Source organism: Osmerus eperlanus, chromosome 2 (genome assembly GCF_963692335.1).
Source record: "Osmerus eperlanus chromosome 2, fOsmEpe2.1, whole genome shotgun sequence".
NCBI classification, from domain to species: domain Eukaryota; kingdom Metazoa; phylum Chordata; class Actinopteri; order Osmeriformes; family Osmeridae; genus Osmerus; species Osmerus eperlanus.
In genome coordinates this window covers 21,434,246-21,458,784 of record NC_085019.1, presented here as the reverse complement: position 1 = coordinate 21,458,784, position 24,539 = coordinate 21,434,246, and the positions used below count along the sequence as shown (strand labels likewise).

At 45.7% G+C, this 24,539-nt stretch overlaps 4 protein-coding genes across 4 annotated transcripts; 2 read left to right on the top strand and 2 right to left on the bottom strand.

Annotated features, from left to right (window-relative positions):
• The first annotated feature begins 89 nt into the window (after positions 1-89).
• scpep1 (serine carboxypeptidase 1) lies at positions 90-5,105 on the top strand. The gene is made up of 13 exons (XM_062454278.1): positions 90-247; positions 533-672; positions 784-873; positions 970-1,125; positions 1,566-1,640; positions 1,905-1,977; positions 2,364-2,401; positions 2,881-3,009; positions 3,269-3,353; positions 3,503-3,616; positions 3,793-3,930; positions 4,181-4,344; positions 4,523-5,105. Exons 1-13 carry the CDS (start codon positions 184-186, stop codon positions 4,583-4,585), a joined length of 1,329 nt encoding a protein of 442 aa, XP_062310262.1. The 5' UTR covers positions 90-183; the 3' UTR covers positions 4,586-5,105.
• Positions 4,878-12,395, bottom strand: engase (endo-beta-N-acetylglucosaminidase). The gene is made up of 14 exons (XM_062454265.1): positions 12,105-12,395; positions 11,666-11,745; positions 11,135-11,336; positions 8,993-9,141; positions 8,633-8,787; positions 8,243-8,391; positions 7,931-8,102; positions 7,715-7,821; positions 7,426-7,537; positions 7,122-7,306; positions 6,759-6,901; positions 6,570-6,669; positions 6,199-6,310; positions 4,878-5,897 (listed from the first exon to the last, which is right to left on the bottom strand). The coding sequence occupies exons 1-14, from the start codon at positions 12,212-12,214 to the stop codon at positions 5,496-5,498; spliced, it is 2,178 nt and encodes a 725-aa protein (XP_062310249.1). The 5' UTR covers positions 12,215-12,395; the 3' UTR covers positions 4,878-5,495.
• A 555-nt stretch (positions 12,396-12,950) lies between these two features.
• On the top strand, positions 12,951-16,220 carry kpna7 (karyopherin alpha 7 (importin alpha 8)). The gene is made up of 12 exons (XM_062454252.1): positions 12,951-13,109; positions 13,196-13,336; positions 13,402-13,487; positions 13,732-13,900; positions 14,166-14,265; positions 14,342-14,428; positions 14,654-14,736; positions 14,865-15,041; positions 15,153-15,386; positions 15,475-15,657; positions 15,812-15,955; positions 16,062-16,220. The coding sequence occupies exons 1-12, from the start codon at positions 13,044-13,046 to the stop codon at positions 16,146-16,148; spliced, it is 1,557 nt and encodes a 518-aa protein (XP_062310236.1). The 5' UTR covers positions 12,951-13,043; the 3' UTR covers positions 16,149-16,220.
• A 1,275-nt stretch (positions 16,221-17,495) lies between these two features.
• On the bottom strand, positions 17,496-21,971 carry ddx47 (DEAD (Asp-Glu-Ala-Asp) box polypeptide 47). The gene is made up of 12 exons (XM_062454238.1): positions 21,802-21,971; positions 21,345-21,438; positions 20,967-21,155; positions 20,647-20,718; positions 20,325-20,443; positions 20,104-20,175; positions 19,790-19,906; positions 19,133-19,279; positions 18,849-18,986; positions 18,548-18,618; positions 18,266-18,395; positions 17,496-17,866 (listed from the first exon to the last, which is right to left on the bottom strand). Exons 1-12 carry the CDS (start codon positions 21,931-21,933, stop codon positions 17,642-17,644), a joined length of 1,506 nt encoding a protein of 501 aa, XP_062310222.1. The 5' UTR covers positions 21,934-21,971; the 3' UTR covers positions 17,496-17,641.
• Between the last annotated feature and the right edge of the window lie 2,568 nt (positions 21,972-24,539).

The following is a 24,539-nucleotide window of genomic DNA, read 5'->3' as shown; positions in this document are numbered from 1 at the left end:
TTTACACTGATGAAATTCAAAAGTTAAATCTCCGCCTATTCGGAGTACACTGAGATATAAAACGTGTGCACCTACTGTTTCGGTCAGCTGTTCGTTTGATCATATGACTAGAGTTCCCATTCCTCAGTACCACCAGTTTCACGCCCGGTAGCAATCGACGTTGTTGTCATCTTGGCTGAGACAATGGGGTCGTCAAAAGCAAGCTTGTGGGGCATTGTTGTGGCGATCATCTTGGTCATTGATGCTGGTAAGAAGTAATTTGATGTAGCCATTAAATACGATGTTTAGGGACATTTGAGGATAATTTACATAGCTAGAAATTAGAGGTTAACTTCTGAGGGTAACTTGTTGTTAGGGTTGTACTGTAGCTATGATCTAATGAAAAGGGTCCCAGTTCTTCTCATTAGTTTTCGCATATTTTTGGGGGGAACATGACCGATAGTGAAAGTAAGAACATCCAGTATACCTGACGGACGTCTACCCGAATAGCAAACTGTACTGATTAAAGATGATCACGTGATCTTTCACACAGGGCTGTCGAATCCCGTACAAGCCAAAGAGACTTGGGGCTATGTGGATGTCCGCGAGGGAGCCCACATGTTCTGGTGGCTGTACTACGCTGACAGCCCTTCCGCAAGTTACACTGAACTCCCTCTTGTGATGTGGCTGCAGGTGGGTCACAGAACGAAGCCCAGCATGTTACCTCGCTTCTCTGAATAGATAGATGATTTGGTATTCATTTATTGCAAACGTTGGTTTGGGTTTCCCCTGTCTCGTCCCCAGGGCGGTCCAGGAGGTTCTGGCAGTGGCTTTGGAAACTTTGAGGAGATTGGACCCCTTGACAGGGACCTGCAGCCCAGGAAAACCAGCTGGGTAATGCTCAACCATCTGGACATAGCTGTCATCACAGTAAACATGTACATTTTTGACATCACTTCCTGGTCGTTAGAACACTGTGTTGTCCTACAGGTCCAAACCTCCAGTGTGCTGTTTGTGGATAACCCGGTAGGGACCGGCTTCAGCTACACTGACCAGCCTGACTCGTACGCCACCGACGTGGCCACGGTCGCCTCAGACATGCTGGTCCTGCTCAAGCAATTCTTTGCCAAGAACAAAGACTTCCAGGTAGGTTAGGAGCAGTACATTGTAAACTGTATTTTTGGCCAGATTGATAATGGATACAGCAGCACAAGCCACTATGGATATCTGGTCTTTGGTAGAGCAGGGCCTGACTATTCTTAGAGAACCACCATCCATAGGTGGGGTGGTAAGTCTCCAGGAACATGGATTGACATAAATAGTCACGTGGCTGAGCGGTTAGAGAATCGGGCTAGTAATCAGAAGGTCGCTGGTTCGATTCCCGGCCGTGAAAAAAAAAAAAAGACTTGTCCTTGGGCAAGGAACTTCACCCTACTTGCCTCGGGGGGAATGTCCCTGTACTTAATGTAAGTCGCTCTGGATAAGAGCGTCTGCTAAATGACTAAATGTTAATAGTAAATATGGATGCTGTACCCCGACTGGTGTTGTGTCAATCCTTCTTAGTCTGACGTGATTCTCTTCTGCAGGCAATTCCCTTCTACATCTTCTCTGAGTCCTACGGAGGGAAAATGGCTGCTGCCATCTCGTTGGAAATCACCAAGGTAATGCCGAGCTGTTTGTCGATGTTGCCAACTGGCAGTAAAGTCCTGGAGATTTTACAGGTGTGAGTCACATGTTTGGACATGTTTTGTCTGAGTGTCAAGACTAGATATTCACTGTCATGTGACAGACTGAGCTTTACACGGAGGGAAACTTTGATGTTATGGTGCCGAAATGAGTTCTGACTTCCTGAAATATACACCCGAAATATACACCCACACCAATCAGCTGTGTGTGTGATATGTGTGTCACATTTGTATTTTCAGGCCATCCAAAAAGGGACCTTGAAATGTAATTTTGCCGGCGTTGCCCTTGGGGACTCCTGGATATCTCCGCTGGGTCAGTATAGAAACAACCCCTACCTAGAACATCTAGTAATGCCTTCGTGGAACATCTGACTATATCCCTTTCGAACCACAGACAGAGAGACAGTGACAGAAGAAGAGAATGCACATTACTTAGAAGAATCGCCCAAACCTGGATCATCATACTCTAATTGCCTACTACTACTGAGTATCATATGACCATAGAAACTTAACAGTGCCGTTTATGTCCACGTTCAAAACTTCAGCCTGGCACAGCCGTTTTTCTGCATGGACAGACAGTTATAGCACCCCGGCCAAAGTCAGTCTGGCTAATGTGTTCCTACCACAGTAGTCCTCACTGGGCTACTCAAGCTGTCATGTGATGTGATGGCATAGTGATGCAACTTCTCTTATTTGCAGATTCTGTGATGACCTGGGGGCCTTATCTCTACACCACGGTGAGTACAGCTCACACACACACACACACACACACACACACACACACACACACACACACACACACACACACACACACACACACACACACACACACACACAGACACACACTAGTAAGATTGCTAGTGCTACATGTTTATTTTAAAGACTATCATGTGATGTGAAATACTCCTGTTTACTATAGTTCTTCTGCCAAGTGGCTGGTTAATCTGGTCAAGCTGACACTGTAGTGTTACCCACAGAACTGACCTTTTTAGCATAGCTTAGTAGAACTAGCAACACATCCAACTCCAATCTCTGCTAAATGACTACAGCCTGGGGACGGTAAACAATGAAGTGATGTAGCTAGAATAGGCAGTGCATTCTGGGTAATGTAGTTGTGTCCCTACTTATAAGACTTTATTGATATAGCACATTGCATACAAGAACTGCAGCTCAAAGTGCTTTACATGACTGACTCTGTAATGTGTCCCCTGCCCAGTCCCTGCTGGATGACTTCGGCCTGAAAGAGGTGACGGGTGCGGCGGAGGCGGTGAAGCAGGCGGTGGAGCAGGGCCGCTACCAGAAGGCCACAGAGCTGTGGTCGGTCACAGAGACGGTGGTGGAGCAGGTCAGTCACACTAACACAACCGTACGCCATTTTGACTAGTCCAGAGAGAGTCTAGTTCGATACAAGTCAAGTCCACCCATCTTGTATAGTGAGGCATACCATGCATATAGGTGTACAGCACCAGTCAAAATGGGAAAATGTGGGAAAACTTTTGACTGGTAATGTAGGTTGTGATTATGCATGCCGGGATCTGTCGTTTCAGCCATCATAAAGATTCAAAGTGTAATTTCTGTCCTTGTATTGTCTCCGCTGATTTCAGAACACAAATGGAGTCAACTTCTACAACATCCTCACCCAGGACCCTGATGAGAAAATGACCTCTGTTGCAGGAGAAGGATTCATCAGTGAGTTTCCCAAATGTTGTCGTTGGAGTCTATTGGTGTGAATCTTGTATCCCACATCTTCTCCAAGCAGGGAAATTCCCCATATTTTCTGTTTATCTTCATAACATAACATTCTTTTATATTCATTTTACTTGTGTTTATTCCTTCAGCCATGCTGATGCGCCGCCATATTCGCCCCCTCCACCGCCAATCACTTGATCAGCTGATGAATGGACCAATCCGGAAGAAGCTGGGGATCGTCCCTCAGAACGTCACCTGGGGAGGTACCGTACTGCTCCGCAAAGAAGTGGATCATGTTTAGGTTCTACCATCATAGTTGAAGAAAGAATGAAACACAAACACGTTATAAGAACATCTCTGGTTCACTTCGTGGTGTGCCAGAGGCGTTTTCTAATTTGTCCGATTATTTCCTCCTCTGTCTCTGTCTTCGTCCTCCCAGGCCAGGCAGAGGATGTGTTCAGCAGCATGGCCGGAGACTTCATGAGGCCCGTGGTGGACATTGTTGACCAGCTCCTGGACGCTGGGGTGAACGTTACCGTCTACAACGGTCAACTGGACCTTATTGTGGACACAATGGGTATGGGACTGTCTGCCAGAGGCACTCTCATTCACCTTACAGCTGCTGGTCCAGTTAGACAATATTTCGTTGTTCATGTTATCAAAAATACTTCCTTCAAATAGATTGTGACATAGACATGTTCAGTCATAGATGTTCAGTTCAGTTAATTGACTAATACATCAATAAATTATTTGATACGAGGAAAGCACCAAGTTGACATGACCGCTCACCGACTAATCCGATTGGTTGTGTGCGTTGATTGGCGCAGGTCAGGAGGAATGGGTGAAGAGGCTGAAGTGGGCGGGTCTACAAGGGTTCAACAAGCTGAAATGGACGCCTTTGGATGACCCTGAGTCCCCGGGGGTGACTGGAGCCTTCTGTAAGACCTACAAGAACTTCTCCTTCTACTGGATCCTGAAGGCAGGACACATGGTAAAGGGGGCCGGCCTGGACGCAACTTTTAACAGACAGTATTCTCAGGGTTAAGGACCGTTGGCAGTTTGAATTATGTTTTTATTACAAGAAGATATATAAATCTATATATATATATATATATATTGTCGAGTGGCATTTTTTGACAGATGTTCTCCTTTTGTATTATTTATGACAGATCCCATCAGACCAGGGACCCATGGCCTTACAGATGCTGAAGATGGTGACCCAGCAGGACTGATCCTCTCTCACTCACTCACACACACACACACACACACACACACTGATGCCAGCTGGAATGGCTCTCCATCAGTTTTTAGACAATCAAGACAAATCACCACCAACAGCATTCTGTTCTATACAGCAGACTGTATTCACTATACTGATCAATACCAAATCTCAGAAGGTAGTTTCTTAAGATGGATGCCCATGGACTTTCCTCATAAGTGATTGTTTTTTGTCAACTTAAAAAACAATACACTTTTTTTTTTAAATAAATGGCTGTTTCATACTAAAACCAAAAGACACATCTAAATAGTTAAACAATAACACTGAATATTTCATTTTTTTTAATTATTACATCCATTCATGCATTTTTGTGTTTGAAGTGCTGCAACTTGTCCCAGAGTTGATGGGAATACAATCACAAGACTTTTTCTGATCCTTGAAGTAAAGGGTATAAACTCTGCTGTGTGATAAGGCTAGTCATTATCATGCAGTTTCCATTAGGAACATTTATTAAAAAAAAAAATTATATTCATGTTTAATGTTTGTTTATGTTCCTGCTTTTCCAGTTCATGAAAGAAATTTAAAACCACTTGCTATTGAAAATTAAATAAGATGAAATTTACTGGGAATTTTCCACTTTACTATCCCGCTATTTCTGGTGCATTTATGCATATTACTAAAACCGATATTTAAGATGTGTTGCATGGCTTGTATAAAGGCAAGGAACGGGGAAATGTCTCTCATTCAATCAATCCATTGATTGTATTTCCCTATCCAAAGCCCCAACTCCTTCCTGTTGCACTGAGCTGCAAATCAGAGCACCCAAGTAGACACAGCGATCTGCCTGACTGAAGCACCCACCAGGACCACAACCTTTAAACTGACGACAAACACAGCGGACCAGGGCAGGAAGCGACTCTGGACTATTGAGACGCGGCCTCCTGCTCTGCTGTGTAGCTAAGACTGATTCGGCCCCACTGGGTCTCTGGAACCAGGAAGCCCTCCCTGGTCACCGGCTCCACCACCAGCTCCAGCAGACCCGGGGGCCTGGGGACCTCCAGCTCCGACAGGCGGAACAGGGGCGCGTGAGCCCGGCCCACCAGAGCCAGCCGGCCGGGGGGGATCCGGGGGTCAGGCCCCCTCAGTCGGCGCCAGTGAATCCGGAAGTGGCGCACCAGCTGGGCCGGGTAGCACCAGCGCAGGGTAGCGTTGAGGACGAGGCGGGGGGAGTCGTCAGGGTTGGTGCTGGCCAGCCAGACTAGGTCGTGCAGGCCCAGGTCTTTGACAGGGTCGGGAGGAACAGAGAAGCTGTTGGCATCTAGGACCTGGGAAGAGGAGAGAGGACAAGGAGACACAGATGAGTCATCTTGATCTGAAAAAATAGTTGACTCCGTTGTCTTTTTTCTGGGCCTTTTGTTGGCACAACTTATTAACGGGACAGATGAGAGAGCCTTGAAAGCCGGAAGAGAGAGAAAGGGGAAGACATGCAGGAACTGGCCCGAACCGGATTCGAACCCAGGCACCTGCATTAGGTCAGGGCCCTTACCTAGTGAGCCACCTTCCCCTTGATAAAAACTTGAACAAGTGTCTGTGTGTGTGTGTCGGAGGACGTGGAGAGAGCCTCACCATGATCTCCCCAATCCTGCAGGAAAAAGGCGTGTCCTGAGCCTCCCCTTCCCGGCGCACACTCACACACACGTCCTTCAGAGCGCAGCCCTTCAGCTGCAGCTGGGAACACCTGCAGACAGCGCCCCCCAGGGGACAGGAGGAGTAAGGCGTATACCGGAAATATACGATGAGCTTCAGATCAAATCTAAATTGATCGAGTACAATAAATCAAGATAATTCACACATAGGTGAGTGACATTAGGCTGTGTACAGGTGAGAAGGGGATAGGGGACTGAGGTAGAAGTCTGACAAGACGATGTTGCTGCAGACCACAGGAGGGTCTCTTGTGGATGTGTGAGGCAGGCTAGCAGGTGAGGGAGGGACAGTACCTCACAGTCCAGCCCTCTGGGTTCCACTGGCCACAACTCTGGGAGAACTGCCTCACCAACTGGTGCTCCTCCTGCAGAGCCTCTGGATGGACGCTGCTGGCTACACACGCACACACACACGCTGTCTGTTTTGTACGTGCTGGAACTAAGAGTCTCTCCAGCCAGCGGGAGATCGAGTGCGCGACTCACTCAGTATGTCCTGGGCCCCCTCCTGTGTGCAGAGCGGCGCGTCGCTGGTCTTGAGCTCCAGTGACACGGTGACCCCTGCAGACGGTTTGTAGATGAGGGAAACAAACGTGGTGGAGGCCAGCGGCACGTGGAGGGAGAAGATCCTGATGGGGGGGGGGGAGAGAGAAGCTGGTCACACCGGTGTCCACAAAGTTCACACAGGAAGTATTGTATGGCACACAGCAAAACGCAATTTTGACACAACAACAGTAAAGAGAAGGGATAAAATGGTATGGAGAATAAAGGATACAATGGAGAGAATTTGCATTCATCAATAAAGTACCTGTACTGTTTAAACACACACACACATCGCCTCCTCCCTACCTGGCAGAGACTTTGGAGAGGCTGGAGGGGAGGAGGCCCTCCACCAGCAGGGAGCAGCCCCCATTCCAGGCATCCTCGGGGCAGCCTCGTGTCCTCATCCAGCCCCCCCCCTCCAGCTCCTCCCTGTAGTAGAGGGGCTGCAGCTCCTGGCCGTTCAGATTGAACCAGCTCTCTTCCACCTCTGGCTGCACAGGGAAGAGCAGGACAACAGGCACTTGTTGGTGTACATCGGCGGCCATTTTGTCACGTTCAAGCAACGTCAGTATTTGTGTGTTGCTTCTCCTTCCTTCCTCATGCACAGTACCTGTCCCCTCCGGTAAAGTTTCATCCCAAACCCCTGGCAGAAGGACGAGAAGAAGGGAAGCGGAGAGGCCGGTTGGTGGATGTACAGGAAGTCAGACAGGAGACCCCAGAACCTGAAAACAGGATGTGATGCCACAGCATGAATGCCCAGTAAAGAAGAAAAAAAAGGGAATCATTCATTAATAAGAATAATTGATTTCAATGAACAGTCTGTTGCAGTCCTATGCGGTAGGTTAGAAACAATGAAAGTCGATTTGGGGAGCTGCATGCTACAACAACGGTGAGCTCACTTGTCTTGGTTATTGCGGAACTCCGTCTTGTTAGAGAGGGTCTCGTACACCCATCCAGGAGCAAAGATGGCCGTGGACAGATTGTGTTTACGAATCAACTCCAGGGCCTGAAGAGAGAGAGAGGTTTGAGCTCTGGAAACATTGCAGTTTTAGCGCACACACACCCTCTGAACCCTTATGAACACTCAAGCGCACAGCTGGCCACCCGACCCGTACCTTGTTGGTCTCAAACTTCCCCCCTACCACCTCCCCCCTGGCGAACACATCCACGCCCACGTAGATGTCCGCCAGCCTGCCTTGGGCCGCAGAGTAGGCCCCCATCCCAACCAGACTCTGCTCGGTCCAGTTGTAGTTGGTGAAGATGCCATCGCACGCATCGAAAAACATTCTGAGAAGAGGGAGAGAGAGAGAGAGAGAGAGAGAGAGGAGAAAAAACAGGGAGTGAGACAGGGAAGAGTATTTTTCTGTTAGAAAGTGTCAAGAGCCTCTAAATAACTGACTTAACAGGACTTTGTTCCTTCGACCTACCGGTTGGACTGGTTGAGTTCGTTCTGCCACTTGAGCTGGCCGTCCACCAGCACGCTGTCATACCATAGCACCAGGCTGCCAGGGACCCGCTCGTGGACCTGGTCCGTCAGGTAGCGCAGGAACAGAGGGGTGTTCTTCACTGCCACCTCCTACCACCGGGGGGCGACAGAGAGATATAAATCAACGTACGCTTAGCTTGCTAGGACGACTTTGTGTGCTTGGTAGTGTGACCCTCAACTGAAGAAAATGTGAACAATATAATGTCAGAATATGCAGAATTTTAGATCAATGCCAGAACAAACAATTTATTTTTGTATCTTTCAGATAGTTACCCTCCACCATATAATGTTTTACATCATGATGCAAAAAAAAAAATATCCCAGTGCTCACATTAAGAGTGTTTTCGATGTTTATGAGCCAACCATCGAAGCCGTAGTAATATGTGATCTGGACCAGCCTATCAGCTACGGCGCGGTAAGACTCCTCGTCTTTCAGGAAGTCCTCGCAGGTCTTTTTCCCATCCGTCCACTCGGTGATGAAGGTGCCTGGAAAGCCAGCCAATCAGATTCTACGATAAGCTGCTCGGTGACTGAAAAAGGCCCAGCAGACGTTCAGAGAGACTGTTGCCAGAATCAGCAGATAGCTAGTCATGGGTCTTGTGCTTGAGGCTCGTAACTGTGTGACATCCACACGTCTTAACTGACGTACACTCAGCACATCGTCAGTGAACAGGGTCTGTTTCAGCCTCACCCAGCACCAGCACTCCGTGTCTGTGGGCTGAGTTGGTCCACACGGCAGGGGGGATGGTGACCATGTTGTGGCTGAAGTAGTTGAAGATGTCGATGTACTGCCAGTGGTAGAAGACGTAGGGAGCGTCCGAGGAGGCCCCCTGAACGAACCTCAGACAGGAAGGAGACAGGGTAAACATGGAGGTGATCGGCCTGGGGTCTGGTCTCAGACACACTAGAACTAGAGCTGTCTAAGACAGTACCCCCTTCTCCTGATTTCTGAATCCAAGTACCCCCCATACCTATATTTACAGTTAGGTCCATAAGTATTTGGACATTGACACAATTTTCATCATTTTGGCTCTGTATACCACCACAATGGATTTGAAATGAAACAATCAAAATGTGCTTTAAGTACAGACTTTCAGCTTTAATTTCAGGGTATTTACATCCAAATCAGGTTAACGGTGTAGGAATTACAACACATTTTATATGTGGCCCCCCCCTTTTTAAGGGAACAAAAATAATTGGACAAACTAACATAATCATAAATCTAATTGTCACTTTTAATACTTGGTTGCAAATCCTTTGCAGTCAATGACAGCCTGAAGTCTGGAACCCATAGACATCACCAGACGCTGGGTTTCGTCCCTGGTGATGCTCTGCCAGGCCTCTACTGCAACTGTCTTCAGTTCCTGCTTGTTCTTGGGGCATTTTCCCTTCAGTTTTGTCTTTAGCAAGTGAAATGCATGCTCAATTGGATTTAGGTCAGGTGATTGACTTGGCCATTGCAGAACATTCCACTTCTTTGCCTTAAAAAACTCTTTGGTTGCTTTCGCAGTATGCTTAGGGTCATTGTCCATCTGCACTGTGAAGCGCCGTCCTATGAGTTCTGAAGCATTTGGCTGAATCTGAGCAGATAATATTGCCAGAAACACTTCAGAATTCATCCTACTGCTTTTGTCAGCAGTCACATCATCGATAAATACAAGGGAACCAGTTCCATTGGCAGCCATATATGCCCACGCCATAACACTACCTCCACCATGCTTCACTGATGAGGTGGCATGCTTTGGATCATGAGCAGTTCTTTCCCTTCTCCATACTCTTCTCTTCCCATCATTCAGGTACAAGTTGATCTTGGTCTCATCTGTCCATAGGATGTTGTTCCAGAACTGTACAGGGTCTTTTAGATGTTTTTTGGCAAACTCTAATCTGGTCTTCCTGTTTTTGGGACTCACCAATGGTTTACATCTTGTGGTGAACCCTCTGTATTTACTCTGGTGAAGTCTTCTCTTAATTTTTGACTTTGACACAGATACGCCTACCTCCTGGAGAGTGTTCTTGATCTGGCCAACTGTTGTGAAGGGGTTTTTCTTCACCAGGGAAAGAATTCTTCTGTCATCCACCACAGTTGTTTTCCGTGGTCTTCCGGGTCTTTTGGTGTTGCTGAGCTCACCAGTGTGTTCTTTCTTTTTAAGAATGTACCAAACAGTTGATTTGGCCACACCTAATGTTTTTGCTATCTCTCTGATAGGTTTGTTTTGATTTTTCAGCCTAACGATGGCTTGCTTCACTGATGGTGACAGCTCTTTGGACTTCATATTGAGAGTTGACAGCAACATATTCCAAACACAAATACCATACTTGAAATGAACTCTAGACCTTTTATCTGCTCCTTTTCAATGAAATAACGAACTCCCATGAGGGAATAACATACACCTGGCCATGGAACAGCTGAGCAGCCAATTGTCCAATTACTTTTGGTCCCTTAAAAAGGGGGGGGCACATATAAAATGTATTGTAATTCCTACACCGTTCACCTGATTTGGATGTAAATACCCTGAAATTAAAGCTGAAAGTCTGCACTTAAAGCACATCTTGATTGTTTCATTTCAAATCCATTGTGGTGGTATACAGAGCCAAAATGATGAAAATTGTGTCAATGTCCAAATATTTATGGACCTAACTGTATGTTGTATAAGTAAGTATTTATACAATTTTTTCATGATTTACTTTCGTATTTTTCCATTTTCCACTTTCTCTCTTTCACACACACTCACACACACAGGAAAACCGCAACAAGTCGACAAACGTATCTAAATAATACCCAGCATGCACTCATAAGGCACACCTATGTACAAACCCACATGTGACAACATACCTGTCGTCAAGGTAACCGCCCATCATATCATGTGACACCAGCGTCCTGCGTGGACAGCTCGCCAGCGGTGGCTCCCGTTTGGCCAGGGGGACTGTTGCCACGTTAAAAGGGCTGGCCTCGCTCAGTCTCCACGACAACAGCTGATCCAGGGTCTGAAGACCGGAGCTGATTGGCTCAGTAGTGTCAGGGTCATAGTGTTTAGCTGTACCAAACAGACAATGACTGGTTCATGCCCTCTGTTTGGACTTCCTCACTCTGCATCTCATTTAACAACATCATGCACTACTAGATCACTCAGTTGAGTTGTGTAAAACGTTGCCATGTGGTATTAGGGTGGGTTTAATGTTGTTAACGACTGTGTCTGTAGATATTTCTGTGTACTTTTTGTAAATAAATGTCCTCCTTGAGAATAATACAACATCAGAAAGACAATGTTTCTCCCTCCTGTTTGTCATGATAAACGTAGCAACCTTTAGGTAGCGTACAAGTGTGGTTAGGTGTCATGCAGAGTTTAATAAACAGACAGCTCACCTGGCAGTGATGAAGCGCCATACTTGATGATTTCATGGACAGTTACAGATTCCATTGCTTTATCAAAACAAGATTTCAAGCTGGTGGAAGATGTCAAACGGATGTCATGGATTTTGCAGGACACGGAACACACTACGTATTGTCTTGTAACACAATACATAGCCTAATGTTCGAGGACAATACGCAGACACTTACCTGATTTCAAACATTATTTCAAAAACGATTTCTTCAGAGAAATATGAATGACTTGTGTCTTAGAAATACCGGAAAAGGGGCTCGGCTAAAACTTGGCTTGCAATGACGGTATAATGTAGCTATATATACACAACAATTTTACAACATAATCATGCAATAAAGCAATAGACATTATGTCTAGAAATACACCCAAATCCAACTTCAAACAGATCTCGCTGTAATCAAAATGTTGTTATTGTGTTACCCGCCGCTTGTGTCAGTTTTGGCCACCTTGGCCGCGCTAGAATCATCTTCTCTTTTTCTCCGTTGTTTCTGGACCATATCTCTGCCGTCCGTTTTCTGTGCATTGTCCATCTCCAAGAATGTAAAGATTACTGGACAAAGTCTTTGAATTACTTGTTTACTGATTATACAGGAATCTTTAAAATAAAATAAAAAGTTACTTGTGTCGTCTATTGGCTGAAGTATCAAGACGCTCTTGCGTGCATTTCAGCCGACCAATGGTTGCTCAGATCGAAGTATCGCGTGGAAAGCATTTTGACCGTGGCTGTCAGATTCAAGCAGTCAAAGCTAAATCGTTGACATCCAGATGCATGCACGAGTATTATAATCAGTTTTATAGAAAGGTATTAATAATTTGAACAAATAACGTTTTTTATACATTTGGGGTTTTACATTTAATGCACATGCTTTTGGACATTAGGTTACTGATTTGAAAGTTTAGTACAAATATTTTTATATGATATTTTTAAGTATCATAACTTATATCTTTAACTTAAAAGCCGAATTGCTATTGAGGACTAATAACAAAGACTATCGAAACACTCTTTGTTAATACAATGATGAATCAATTTTTGTCGTCTGTGTGGTCCGGAATCTAATCTTCCGGTTGATGTCTTATTTTCAAAATAAAGTCACAAGAGAAATGTTTTTTTGTTTCTTTATTTCTTTCCCAAAAATACTAGAAAGAATACATAGCATTCATGTAATCAGATATAAATATGAGTATAGCCTATATTATAGGCTGCCGAAAATGGCATACCTAACAAATCATTGACAACAAGCTGCACCTGTTGTAGCGCACGGTTTTCATACTTAACTGCATGTCAATACGATCGTTCACACTTCAGCTTTGTTTCCCGACTAGAAGAACCATCCATATACTTGTGCTTTAACGTTCACCATGCCGACGAAGAATGTTGTGGATGAACGCATGACCAAGTTCAAAAACAAGGGGAAAGAACCTGCGGTGAGCCAACATGTAATTTATTCATGACACTATTTGTGGGATGCACATAATTGTAGTCTTCTTTCTAAAGTAATTTTCACTTGTAGAAACTTCGTGAGCGTCGAATCGCTGAGTGCGTTGAGTTACGGAAAGCGCATAAGAATGAGAACTTCTTGAAAAGGAGAAACATTTCTACTCTACCGGACGACAAGGCTTTGTCACCGGAGTACATCACCGATAATCACGAGGTACATGGACTGAAGTAGTGTTCGTTTTGTCTAGCCTGCTTAAAGTAATCAAATATTATTTTTAGGCCATTAGTACAGCAATCGAGGACATAATTGGCCACGTGAACAGTGACTGCAAGGACAGGCAGGCTCGAGGTTGCCAAGCTGCCCGGTGAGTCAACTACACAAATTGGAAATCAGGCCTGATGACACACTTCTTGACGTAGTCAAACCAGCGAGCAATTTATTTACAAAGGTCACCAAATTTCACACCCTGTCGTTTTTTTTCCATTTGACATCTTGGGAAGTGGCCTGTGAAGGCCTATAATAGGCTTGGGGAGTGCTCTTACAAGTGTTAGTTAGCCATGTTGAATCAAGCAGGAAATGTGTTCAAGAGGACAATTCCCTGTGTTCAGAAAGCTGCTGTCTCGGGAGCGAAACCCTCCACTGAAGGAGATCGTGGACGCGGGGCTGCTGTCCCGCTTTGTGGAGTTCCTCGGCAGAGATGACGATCAGACCTTGCAGTTTGAAGCGGCGTGGGCGCTCACCAACATCGCGTCTGGCACCTCGTGGCACACACAGCAGGTGTGTAACCATGGCCGCAGGAACTAGGGGTGCTGAGGGGGCTGCACCCCCTGCTGACGGCACGAGAATGTAAAATGTTATGGCTTGAAAATCCAGCACCGCACCCCCCTGATAAAATATGTTCCAACGGCTATGTAACTTTTGACTAAACGTTTTGCCAGAGTCGGGACTGTTCCTATTGCTCTTAAGATGGATATCAATCTAACGCTTACCACCATTTCAAGTGCTATTCCAATCTTGAAGGGAACCACTTTCTGTATTCCAGGTGGTTGAACATGGCGCAATACCGGCCTTCATATCACTGCTGGCGTCTCCCATGCTGCACATCAGTGAGCAGGCTGTCTGGGCTCTGGGTAATATCGCAGGTATGCACTCAACCAGACCCTGCGCTCACGTTCAGATGTGTCGTGAGATGGGTACCAGTTTGTAGTGTCTTCTCAGGCGACGGGGCGGCGTATCGAGATGCTCTGATCGAATGCAATGTCATTCCTGCGCTGCTGACTCGCATCACCCCTGACACTCCTGTGAGTACCTACTCCTTGGCACGATCCCTAAAACCTGCATGTGTCCTCACTCCAGATGTACTCGTACTTTACTAGTACACTCCTGTAGGCCAACATGCAACCCTCGTGTTTCCTCATACAGGCTAAGACGAGGTCAAAAAAGGGTTAGGGTTGGGCTTTGTAATACTGATGGAAGGGGGAATGTACCTTAAAACCGTCGATGCCATCTCGTTGGGCCCTATCCAGGTAGGATACCTGCGGAACCTGACGTGGACTCTGTCCAACCTCTGCCGCAACAAGAACCCCTTCCCGCCCATGTCGGCCGTGAAGCAGGTACCCGGAATCTGTTTTGCCAGTGCGCTTGGTTCACATCACCCGTGTGAAGTCTTAAAATGTCATGAGTTCCTGCTAATCCGACAGCTGGCGCCGCGGTTGTAACCGGAGCTTTTTGTCATTGGCAGTTGCTGCCCTCCCTGATCCAGCTGCTTCACCTGAGCGATAAGGACATCCTGTCGGACGCGTGTTGGGCCGTCTCCTACCTAACGGACGGCGCCAACGACCGCATCGACGTCGTGGTGACGACGGGCATCGTGCCCCGCCTGGTGGCGCTCATGGGCTTCGAGGAGCTGACCGTGGTGGTAGGGAGGCGGCCGGAAACTCGTCAGGCCGTTTTTTTTTTGTTGCTCTGAAACGAGCTTGCAGAGGGTCAGGTTTTATAGGTTGGATGTGTGCTTCCCCCCCCCCTCCAGACACCAGCCCTGCGGTCCATAGGAAACATCGTAAGCGGCTCAGACGTGCAGACCCAGGCGGCCATCGACGCCGGCGTGCTGGCGGCGCTGCCCCTGCTGATGAAGCACCCCAAGGCCAGCGTCCAGAAGGAGGCTGCCTGGGCCGTGTCCAACATCGCGGCGGGTCCCTGTCAGCAGATCCAGCAGCTGATCACCTGCGGCCTGATCCCGCCGCTCGTAGACCTGCTTCGAAACGTAAACCGTGCACCGGGAGGATGTCGGGGACTGCTTCACCTCATCGGTTCAACGTTCAGTCATGTTTTGTGTTTTTGTTTTGTTTAAGGGGGACTTTAAGACCCAGAGGGAGGTGGTGTGGGCCGTCACTAACTTCACCAGCGGAGGCACTGTGGAGCAGGTGGTCCATCTGGTGCAGAGTGGTGCACTGGAAGGTGTTCTCACCATGCTGCAGGTCAAAGATGCCAAGACCATCCTGGTCATCCTGGACTCCATCAACAACATGTTCATGGTGAGGTGTAGGGAACTAACCAGGACCTGCTACCTTGGGCTGTTGTGACCTTGGGTGCCAAATGTTTTCAGTGACCAATTGGTTTGTTCTCATCAGAAAATGGACTAGGAAATCAAAATATTTTAAGATGGTGTCCTTGGTCTTATGTTACTAGGCAGCTGAAAAGCTTGGGGAGGTTGAGAAGCTGTGTCTCTTGGTGGAGGAACTTGGAGGGCTGGACCGCATTGAGATGTTGCAGAACCACGAGAATGACACTGTGTACCGAGCCGCCCAGAGCCTCATTGAAAAGTACTTCAATGTGAGTTTCGTGCTGTGCCGACAACTTTAGGCTCAAGGTTATTGCAGATCACTGATTTCTCATGTATGTGAATGGACCCCTCTTGGTTTCATCCCCATCTCTCCAGGATGAGAAGGACTGTCTGAAGACTGAAGCCACAGAGTCTGGCTTTGTGTTCCACACCCCAGAAGTCCAGAAGACCTTTGAGTTTTAATACTTCACACTACCCTTTTCATGCCCTGATGTCATATTTAAAAGTGAAACTAATAAAGTAATATTTTTGGAATGAGTCTTTCAGCTTGAGTGTTGCTGTCTGAATGGGAATGCTTGTTGTAATTGTACATTACTGACAATACCATCTACAAGACGGGCCCTAGGTGAGCAATTTCACTGACACAGAAATTAAACACTTGCGTGCATTGGGGTTAGAATAAGGCAAACATTTAGTGAAATATACAAGGCATCCAACGGAGTTGACATTCTACCCAGCAGCCAAACGGTAGCATAGCTGGAATGTATTTGGGGGTTCTGTTCTATAAATAAGAGGCCACAAGAGCTCTGAGCTTCAAATCTGGTACTGCCCTGAAGATGTATTAGTACCCAATTGCTCTGAAGGTGCCAAGTCAATGAAGGGAATAGTTGAGTTCAAGACCGATGCGTTTATTACACATGTGAGGTGCAGGTGTCTGTTATACTCAAGTTGAGTATCAGACTGGACAATGAATACAGGCAATCATGATTATATGGGAGGATACAAAATGATTAACAGCCTTTTGCCGGCACTGAAAAAGGACACTATGCTAGATAGCTTAGGGCTCCTAGAAATGGCCTTGTCACTCCTATTTTCCTCATTCAAAGTTGCATGGCATTATACACTGTCAAAATTGTGACCTCTGACTTATATCAGCGACACAAGCTTTTCCTAGTCATACCTTACAAAGACCCAACTTATGGGTATGCAGGCATATTAAAACAGTATAATGACAGTTTATCAATGATACAATAAACAATTAACAGGCATATATCTGTCCTGGACATAACCAAGGGTTATGTGCTCATGAGCTTAGTATTGCAAGGTATAGATCAATGTGTTTATTATATGCAGAACATTTCAAACAGTATATAAATAAAGTAATCACTATCTTTAATTGTTAACTGATCAATGGTTTAAGGACAGACCTCTTCAGCCCCAGTACCATTTGTGGCGATGCTAATGCAACCAACTACGACATGCTGAATCTAAAGGATTTTCCTTTGACAACTGACAACCAAGATTTCTTGATGTCTCTCATATATGAGACATCAAGAAATCTGCCTATAGGCAGTGTTCCTAACGTGGTAGTTGAAGGTACTTGTAGCACTCATTTCAGTCTTTAAACTGTTGTAAGAATGGAATTCATCTTTTACTGGTGCTGCCTATGTTTCCCAATTTTAATGTTGCCTCTCAAATTCCACTGTTGAGCTCCCCCCCCCCTCCCCCCTCTTGATTCAATAACCTGTCTCCATGCCTTCCCCCCAGTATTACATAACCACCTATAATAACACTATACACAACACAATCTTGAGACAACACTAACATTTTATTACAAATGAGAATCAGACATTAAGGTAACAGAAGGTATTTAGGAATTAAATAGCTTGTCTATTAGGTGCGTCATGGAAAGCATTACATCATGGGATTATGTACAGTCTAGATCAATCCTCCAATCAATGACCGCCCCTCCATGCTCCTCCCCCCTGACTTTTTCCTCCTCCTCCTCCTCTTCCTCTGCCTCCTCTTCCTCCGCCGCCGCCTCCTCTTCCTCCTCCGCCTCCTCCTCCTCCACCAGCACCTCCTCTCACTTTCTTCCTCACGCCGCTGGACTGCTCGGTGTCATCCCCCTCTCCGTCTCCTCTGGGTCTTTTCCTTTTCTCCCCCTGTTCTTTCATTTCCTGGGAGGTGGAGTGACAGGAAAGGGAAGTAGAGTGTGTGAGGTTACTCACAGGTAAATCAAGTAAGACTCCGTTTAAGGTCTGTCAGCACTAATGTTACAAAATAGGGTATTACTGAATCCTAATCGGAACGAAAAGTTACAAGGTTCACCATTTATCCGTAACAACTGTGCATGTAAAATATTATTGTAAGACATGTTAACACATTTTCTTAAGAGTGATACACATGTATTCAAATTATATTTAACGGACAGATGAGGGCAACATGGAGTCAGATTCAAGCTAGGGCCGCTTACAGCTCACTCCAAGCACATTCAAGGAGCACGGGGGCTTCATTTGGAAGAGGCCTGGAGCAGGTGGGCATCTCCTGAACCAGGACGACAACGTTTGGCTACTCACTATTCTGGCGTATCGCTGGGCCTCGCTGACTCTCTCCACCAGCATCATCACTTCCTCTTCCTGTGTGGGGAAGGCGGGCAGCTTCTTCCCGATCAGCGTCTCGATTCGCTGGTACAACTCCACATCATACCTGGAAGAAGCCAATGACGTGTCAGTCTACCACAAGTAGTCGCAATACCTTTGATGTTGTTTTTTTTGGAAACGAGAATAACACTTCAAAAGGTGAGGTGAATAGGAGCTGGAGAATGAAAGCAGGTTTGAGGGATTGTTCCGGTCTCTTACTGTGTGACAAACGTGATGGATTTTCCAGACCGTCCAGCTCTGGCTGTCCTGCCCACTCTGTGGATGTAGTCCTGAAACCCAAACAGTCAACATGGCAAGAGTCAACATGGTAACAGTGAGTGGGCTTCAGGTGCGAGAGGATGGGGCTTGAAAGACCATATTGTTATTGTACATTTTATTATGTTTTATTACTGTAAGTAAAATTGTACTGTAGCTCTTCGAGTGCAATAGAGGCACAAATAAAATGTACTATTACTACTATATCATTATTATTAGTGGTAAGGAGGGGGTAGGGGTTTACCTTGGAATGAGTAGGGATGTCATAGTTGATGACACAGTCCACGTGTGGGATGTCCAGTCCTCTGGACGCCACGTCGGTCGCCAGCAGCACCGAGCGCGACTTGGACTTGAACTTGTTCAGCGCTCCGAGGCGTTTATTCTGATTGGCGAGGGACGCAAGTAAACAATTAATCCAAAAGTATGGGAACCAAACTGACCCCAGCCTTTAGGTGCGCATCGGCACGGCCCCGCTGGAGGTTTATCCTGTGTGGGGCGCGTTTCATTCGGATGCGGGGGCAACCCCACCTGGCTCATCTGCCCGTGCAGAGGGATGGCGGTGATCCCCAGGTTCCTGAGCAACAGCGCCACCCTCTGGGCGTTGTTGCACGTGCTGCAGAAGATCATGAAGGAGTTGCCAGCCAGCTCGTTCAGGATGGACACCAGATAGCAGTCCTGCCGGAGAACAGAGGGTTCAACGAACAGGATCTCAAACTGATGTACACAGAGTGGAACCTCATCTCTGTCCAGAGATAAACTCAGATTCACTAAACGAAACGTTTTCAGAACAGAACTAACTGGGAAAAATGAAGGTCATGGGAGTCAGGTGGCTGAGCGGTTAGGGAATCGGGCTAGTAATCTGAAGGTTGCCAGTTCGATTCCTGGCCGTGCAAAATGACGTTGTGTCCTTGGGCAAGGCACCTTACCCTACTTGCCTCGGGGGGAATGTCCCTGTACTTACTGTAAGTCGCTCTGGATAAGAGCGTCTGCTAAATGACTAAATGTAATGTAAATGTAAACTGACTTGTGGAGCCTCGTAGCCCTTTTCTTTCTTTTTTTTGGGGGGTACTTTATATAACACTTTTGTACACATTAGACCGCTCACATTATTAAAAGGCATTTAAATGTGTGCTGAATACTCACTCACTGAATATACACAGTAAACCACCGCATCGCTATGCTTACCTTGTACTTGGAGGGGATGAATACGTAATACTGCTGCAGCTTCTCCACGGTGGAATACTTGGTGGACACGGCACACTTCACTGGATCCTTCAGAGCGGCGCGCTCCAGCTTCTGAACCTGAGAACACCGAGCGGGAACCGGTCAGTTTCCAGAATACTAAACTTGTTATATTCTGCCAGACCATCAGATTATACCACACTGGCAAGGAGACAGGTTATATGGTGTAGCTCTCACAAAAAGTATTTCTATGTGTTGTCATATTTGTCAGAAAGTGATTTATTGCGTTTGTGACATGTCTGATCCGATCGCAATACCTTTTTGGTCATGGTAGCGGAGAAAAGGTACGTGCGTCTGTCTCTGGGAATAACTTTCAGGATCTTATCAACCTGGGAGTGGGAGAGGAAGAGACTGTTCAGCTAACACCGCCGTTTCTCCACAGCTACGGCCAACTCAAAGACGGTATTTACAAACCCAAAGTCAGAATGTGGCGTTGTTTAATGGAGTTATGCTGGGTTTTTGACCCCCGAACCCTTACCTCAGTCTCAAAGTCCATGTTGAGGATGCGGTCGGCTTCGTCCATAACCAGAAACTTCAATGCTCGGAGGGAGAAGCCCTTGGTGTTCTCCATGTGGTCAATCAGTCTTCCTGGTGTGGCTGCAAATGCAAAATCAACGCTACTTAAGCACCAGAAAGCTACATGAGTCACGGATACTAGAAATGCAAACAGTGAGTGTGTGCCCTTGACATTCATTACTTCCTACAACCTCAACAGCTCCCAAATGCATGTTTTGGATTTCACGGTGATGCCATCAATCACTGTGTTGTAAAGTCAATTGGTATTGGGTGCTGTTACTCACCAATGACGATGTGCGGTTTCTTGGCCAATACCAGGGACTGAGACATCATGTCGATTCCTCCTACGATGACAGCTGTAAAAGAAGAATGACAGAGGGTCAACAGCATTTCCTTAAATATACATTCACAATAAAAGGCACATTTATATGTACAAGCCATTATTGGTCGCAGGTTAAGGTATTTAACTGTTCTACAAATGTGATCCATGTCTGTTACATTGATGCAGTGGTCCTGGACCTCAAACATGAATGTGTGTGTATGTTGGGGGGTCTTATCCAGGTCCACAGTGATGTGTGTGTGTTTGTGAGTATATTTGACATACCACACTTGACCCCAATGCTGGAGCCCAGGGCTTCAAACTGCTCTGCAATCTGGAAAGCCAGCTCTCTGGTGGGGGTGAGGACCAGTGTGTGCAGCCGCTGGGCAGACGACAGGAGGGACTGCAGGATGGGCAGGGCGAAAGCTCCCGTCTTCCCTGAACCCGTCTCTGCCAGACCTATCACATCGCGCCCTGTGGCAAGGGGCGAACAAACCAAAGTATGAATTAGAGATGTAAGGAAAAGACAGGGTGGTGAGAGAATACTGCATGTTTATAAATAAATAAAACATAAAACGGAGGTAGAACTTTATCGTCAACGATACTCCACAGACCCGCCTTTAAATGGCAGTTATAAACTACTTCTTTAGCTATCGTTCTCACCCTGCAGTGCTACCGGAATGGCCTCCACCTGGATCTTCGTAGGAGTCTTCCATCCCAGCTGGTCACAGGCTTCACACAGCACTTCCGTCACACCCTGTGAATATAACAAGTTGTACCCAAAATGCAGGCTCGGACACGCATGGTACTGAGCCCAAGAAACAGTCTATGCAGATGTTGTACTGCGATGCCTCTGTAGCCATGTAGCCATGCATGTAAACAATGTAGTTCCTTAGATCGGGGAAGACGTTTGCTAGTTAAAATGTAAATAGTATTTAATGACAAAAGGACGGTGGTTTCTCTAAATCCACAATTAAAACAAAATTCCTGGTTCCAAACCATACCCAAGATACATACGGTAACTAGGTTTAAAGAACTACAGTAGCTAGCTAGCAACACTTTTTGGCAGGTAGTGTTTTTCCTTCTTTCTAGTGTGTGACTTCTGAATCGGCCAACTTACTAAATCCTTGAAGGTCTTCACTGGGACATCATGTTCGCCCACATTAATATGATCGTTATTATCATTACTACTCGAAGGTTCGAGTGTATCATCTCTATTTATCTCTGTATCTCTTTCTGCCTCGTCAGCCATGCTGGTTAGCCCAAACGTGTTGTCTAGTCCGTAGGGCGCATGCGCTCGGAGGTCAACACACGAGCTAGGTTTGACGTCACGTCTCCGCTACAACTTTACTTGCTAGTTGCTACCAGAGCCATAGAAAAAGAGTTGCGACACGCTTTGATCTCGCCGACACGTGATCACGTGGTTCATGTAGCTCGCTGTAGTTCCAAAAAAAAACACTGCTGTCAACTGGTTTGAATGGTTTTCAATGAAGCTGGCCAACGGAAGTCGCTTTCTCAGGCAAATGATGAATGAAACAGGCTCGGTTAAAGAAATCCGATATTCTGGATATCTTCAGCAGACTCGTATCTACAAAGGGCAGTCCTCCCTGACGTGTTTGGTGTAGAATGGAGTGAAATACAACATTGTGAACACTCACTGCCAGTGAAACACAGGAAAAAAGTTTGAGCTTTTGTCACGTGGTTCCGGTAGCTCCCTGTAGTTAAACAAAACCCCCACTGCTGTCAACCTGTTTGAATGGTTTTCGGCGGGACAGACGGCAGCACCATCTCGATTCACGGACATTTTCGGTATATTAACACATAATGTCAATTGGTTACTGGTGTGTTGTATCATGTATGTCTGATACTTTATTAACATGTATGTATTACATGAACTTATACATAACGCAATATTGTGAAGCAGAGCTAGAAATGGCTATGCTAGCTACCATACTGTACCATACTGTACATACCAAACAGTAGCCTAATGAGGACTATATTGTTCCACTTAACGTTTAACCTTAGACGGTTGAAGTAAATGGGTCTTGTTAAACGTTTTTTTATTCATCAGCCCACTTACAATTTAGCCTACCACATTAACAACACTTATATTTGTAGTACTTGATGCAAGTTGAATCTAACCATCATCACCAGCAACTGCTCAATTTAAGACAAGAAAGGAGTTTGGTAAATAGAACAGAATAAACAAGGCAACCAACTGCATTCAATAAAACATTTTATTGTACAATATGTCCTGTGTTCTTCCACTCCTTTTGTTTGTAGTGATCCGGTGATCTTCTGGCTATGATACATGTAGTAAAAGTGTTGCTTACGTAGACCTACAGTCTAGCTCCAACTGCATTTAGAATCTAACAAGCTTACGATAAACTTTAACTTAAGCTGGCTATATAAAATACTACTAATAACAATTGATATGTGGTGGTCAAAATATGAAAAAAATCAGGATTTTCGTGAATTTACCAGCTAACTTGCTTCTGACCACTTAATTTGCAATTCATTGTTGCTAGCTCTACTAACTACGCTAATAAGAGCTATATATAGAAGACTTACTTTGTATACCAACGAACGCCAATAATTAGAACTAATTTGACAGACTATAAGCCAACTGACTTCTGGTTATGATACACATGCTCTCTAGCTAGCTTCAGTAAAAGTGTTGCTTATGTTAGATACTAGCTAGACCTAGGGGGTGTTCCATCAACGTCGCTAACGCAAGTCGCGCTAACACGAATAAGTCTCACTTGGGTAAACGTCAACTTAGACTTAAGCCTCAAGCCGTTCCACTAACGTTCCGTTCCACTAACAGGCAACGCTAATTCAAGCTAGACCTCAATAAGCTTAGACTGTGCAGCCCAGATCAGGCGATCGTCGAAAGAGGAGTTATGTCGCAAAAAGTATAGCGTAAAGCAGCAGAGGTGTGTTGTTTCAGCAGCGTAAATTGATTTTTTGAGTTTTTTTTGTCCCCAAAAAGGGCAATGTTGCCGCAATTAACATGGCAAGGGAGACAACTTGTCAAACCATTACGATCGTTAAAATGCGTAAATTGTAGACTTACCAAATCTACTTAACATATATATATATGCATTTAGGCCTACTGATAATTAGCGTAATTTGATGAGCTGTCTGAAACCGTTCTGACAGGCTAGCCTATGGTCGATATTCTCAACAGGAGACTGAGAATAATAGCCCAAAAAAGAACGTGGCAGCAATTGAAAATTGTAGGATAAAATTCAAAACACTGAAGAAGGCCATGGTTAATTGCACTTGATGTGGGCTAATAATGTTTTTGTCTTCACATCTTGAACAAAATCAAAAATTACTTCAAAATAACTTTGCCACACACATTTATTAACTGATAGGCTAAATGCTGAGCTTTAAGATAAAAGGGAAAAATAACCATGACTATAATGGGGATTCACTGAAATGACTAGTATTGCACAGATCCAGCACTGACTTTTTAGATCAGAAGGTGACCCAAACTGCACACTTTGTTTGGCAGAACAGTCATTTAAAAATGCTCAGCATGACTATCATTATTATATTACGAGTATTTCCAATTAACATAGTCTGCCTCCACAGATCCAGAGGGGGCTTGGACAGTGACAGACTGTGGCTGTGCCAAGTGTTGTCACAGCCTCACTTTGGGAAAGCATGCCCTACTGGGAACATTAGGGGAGACTGTTGGGCACAGAATCTAATTGTCTTCTTTGGAAAGGGCAACATTTGGGACACTGTCATGTAGGGGCAGCATAAAGGGCACTTCATAACAGCACCTTTTTCCATTGGAAGTAAGGGCATGGGAACAGTCCAATTTAGGCCATTGTAAGGGCACCTTAT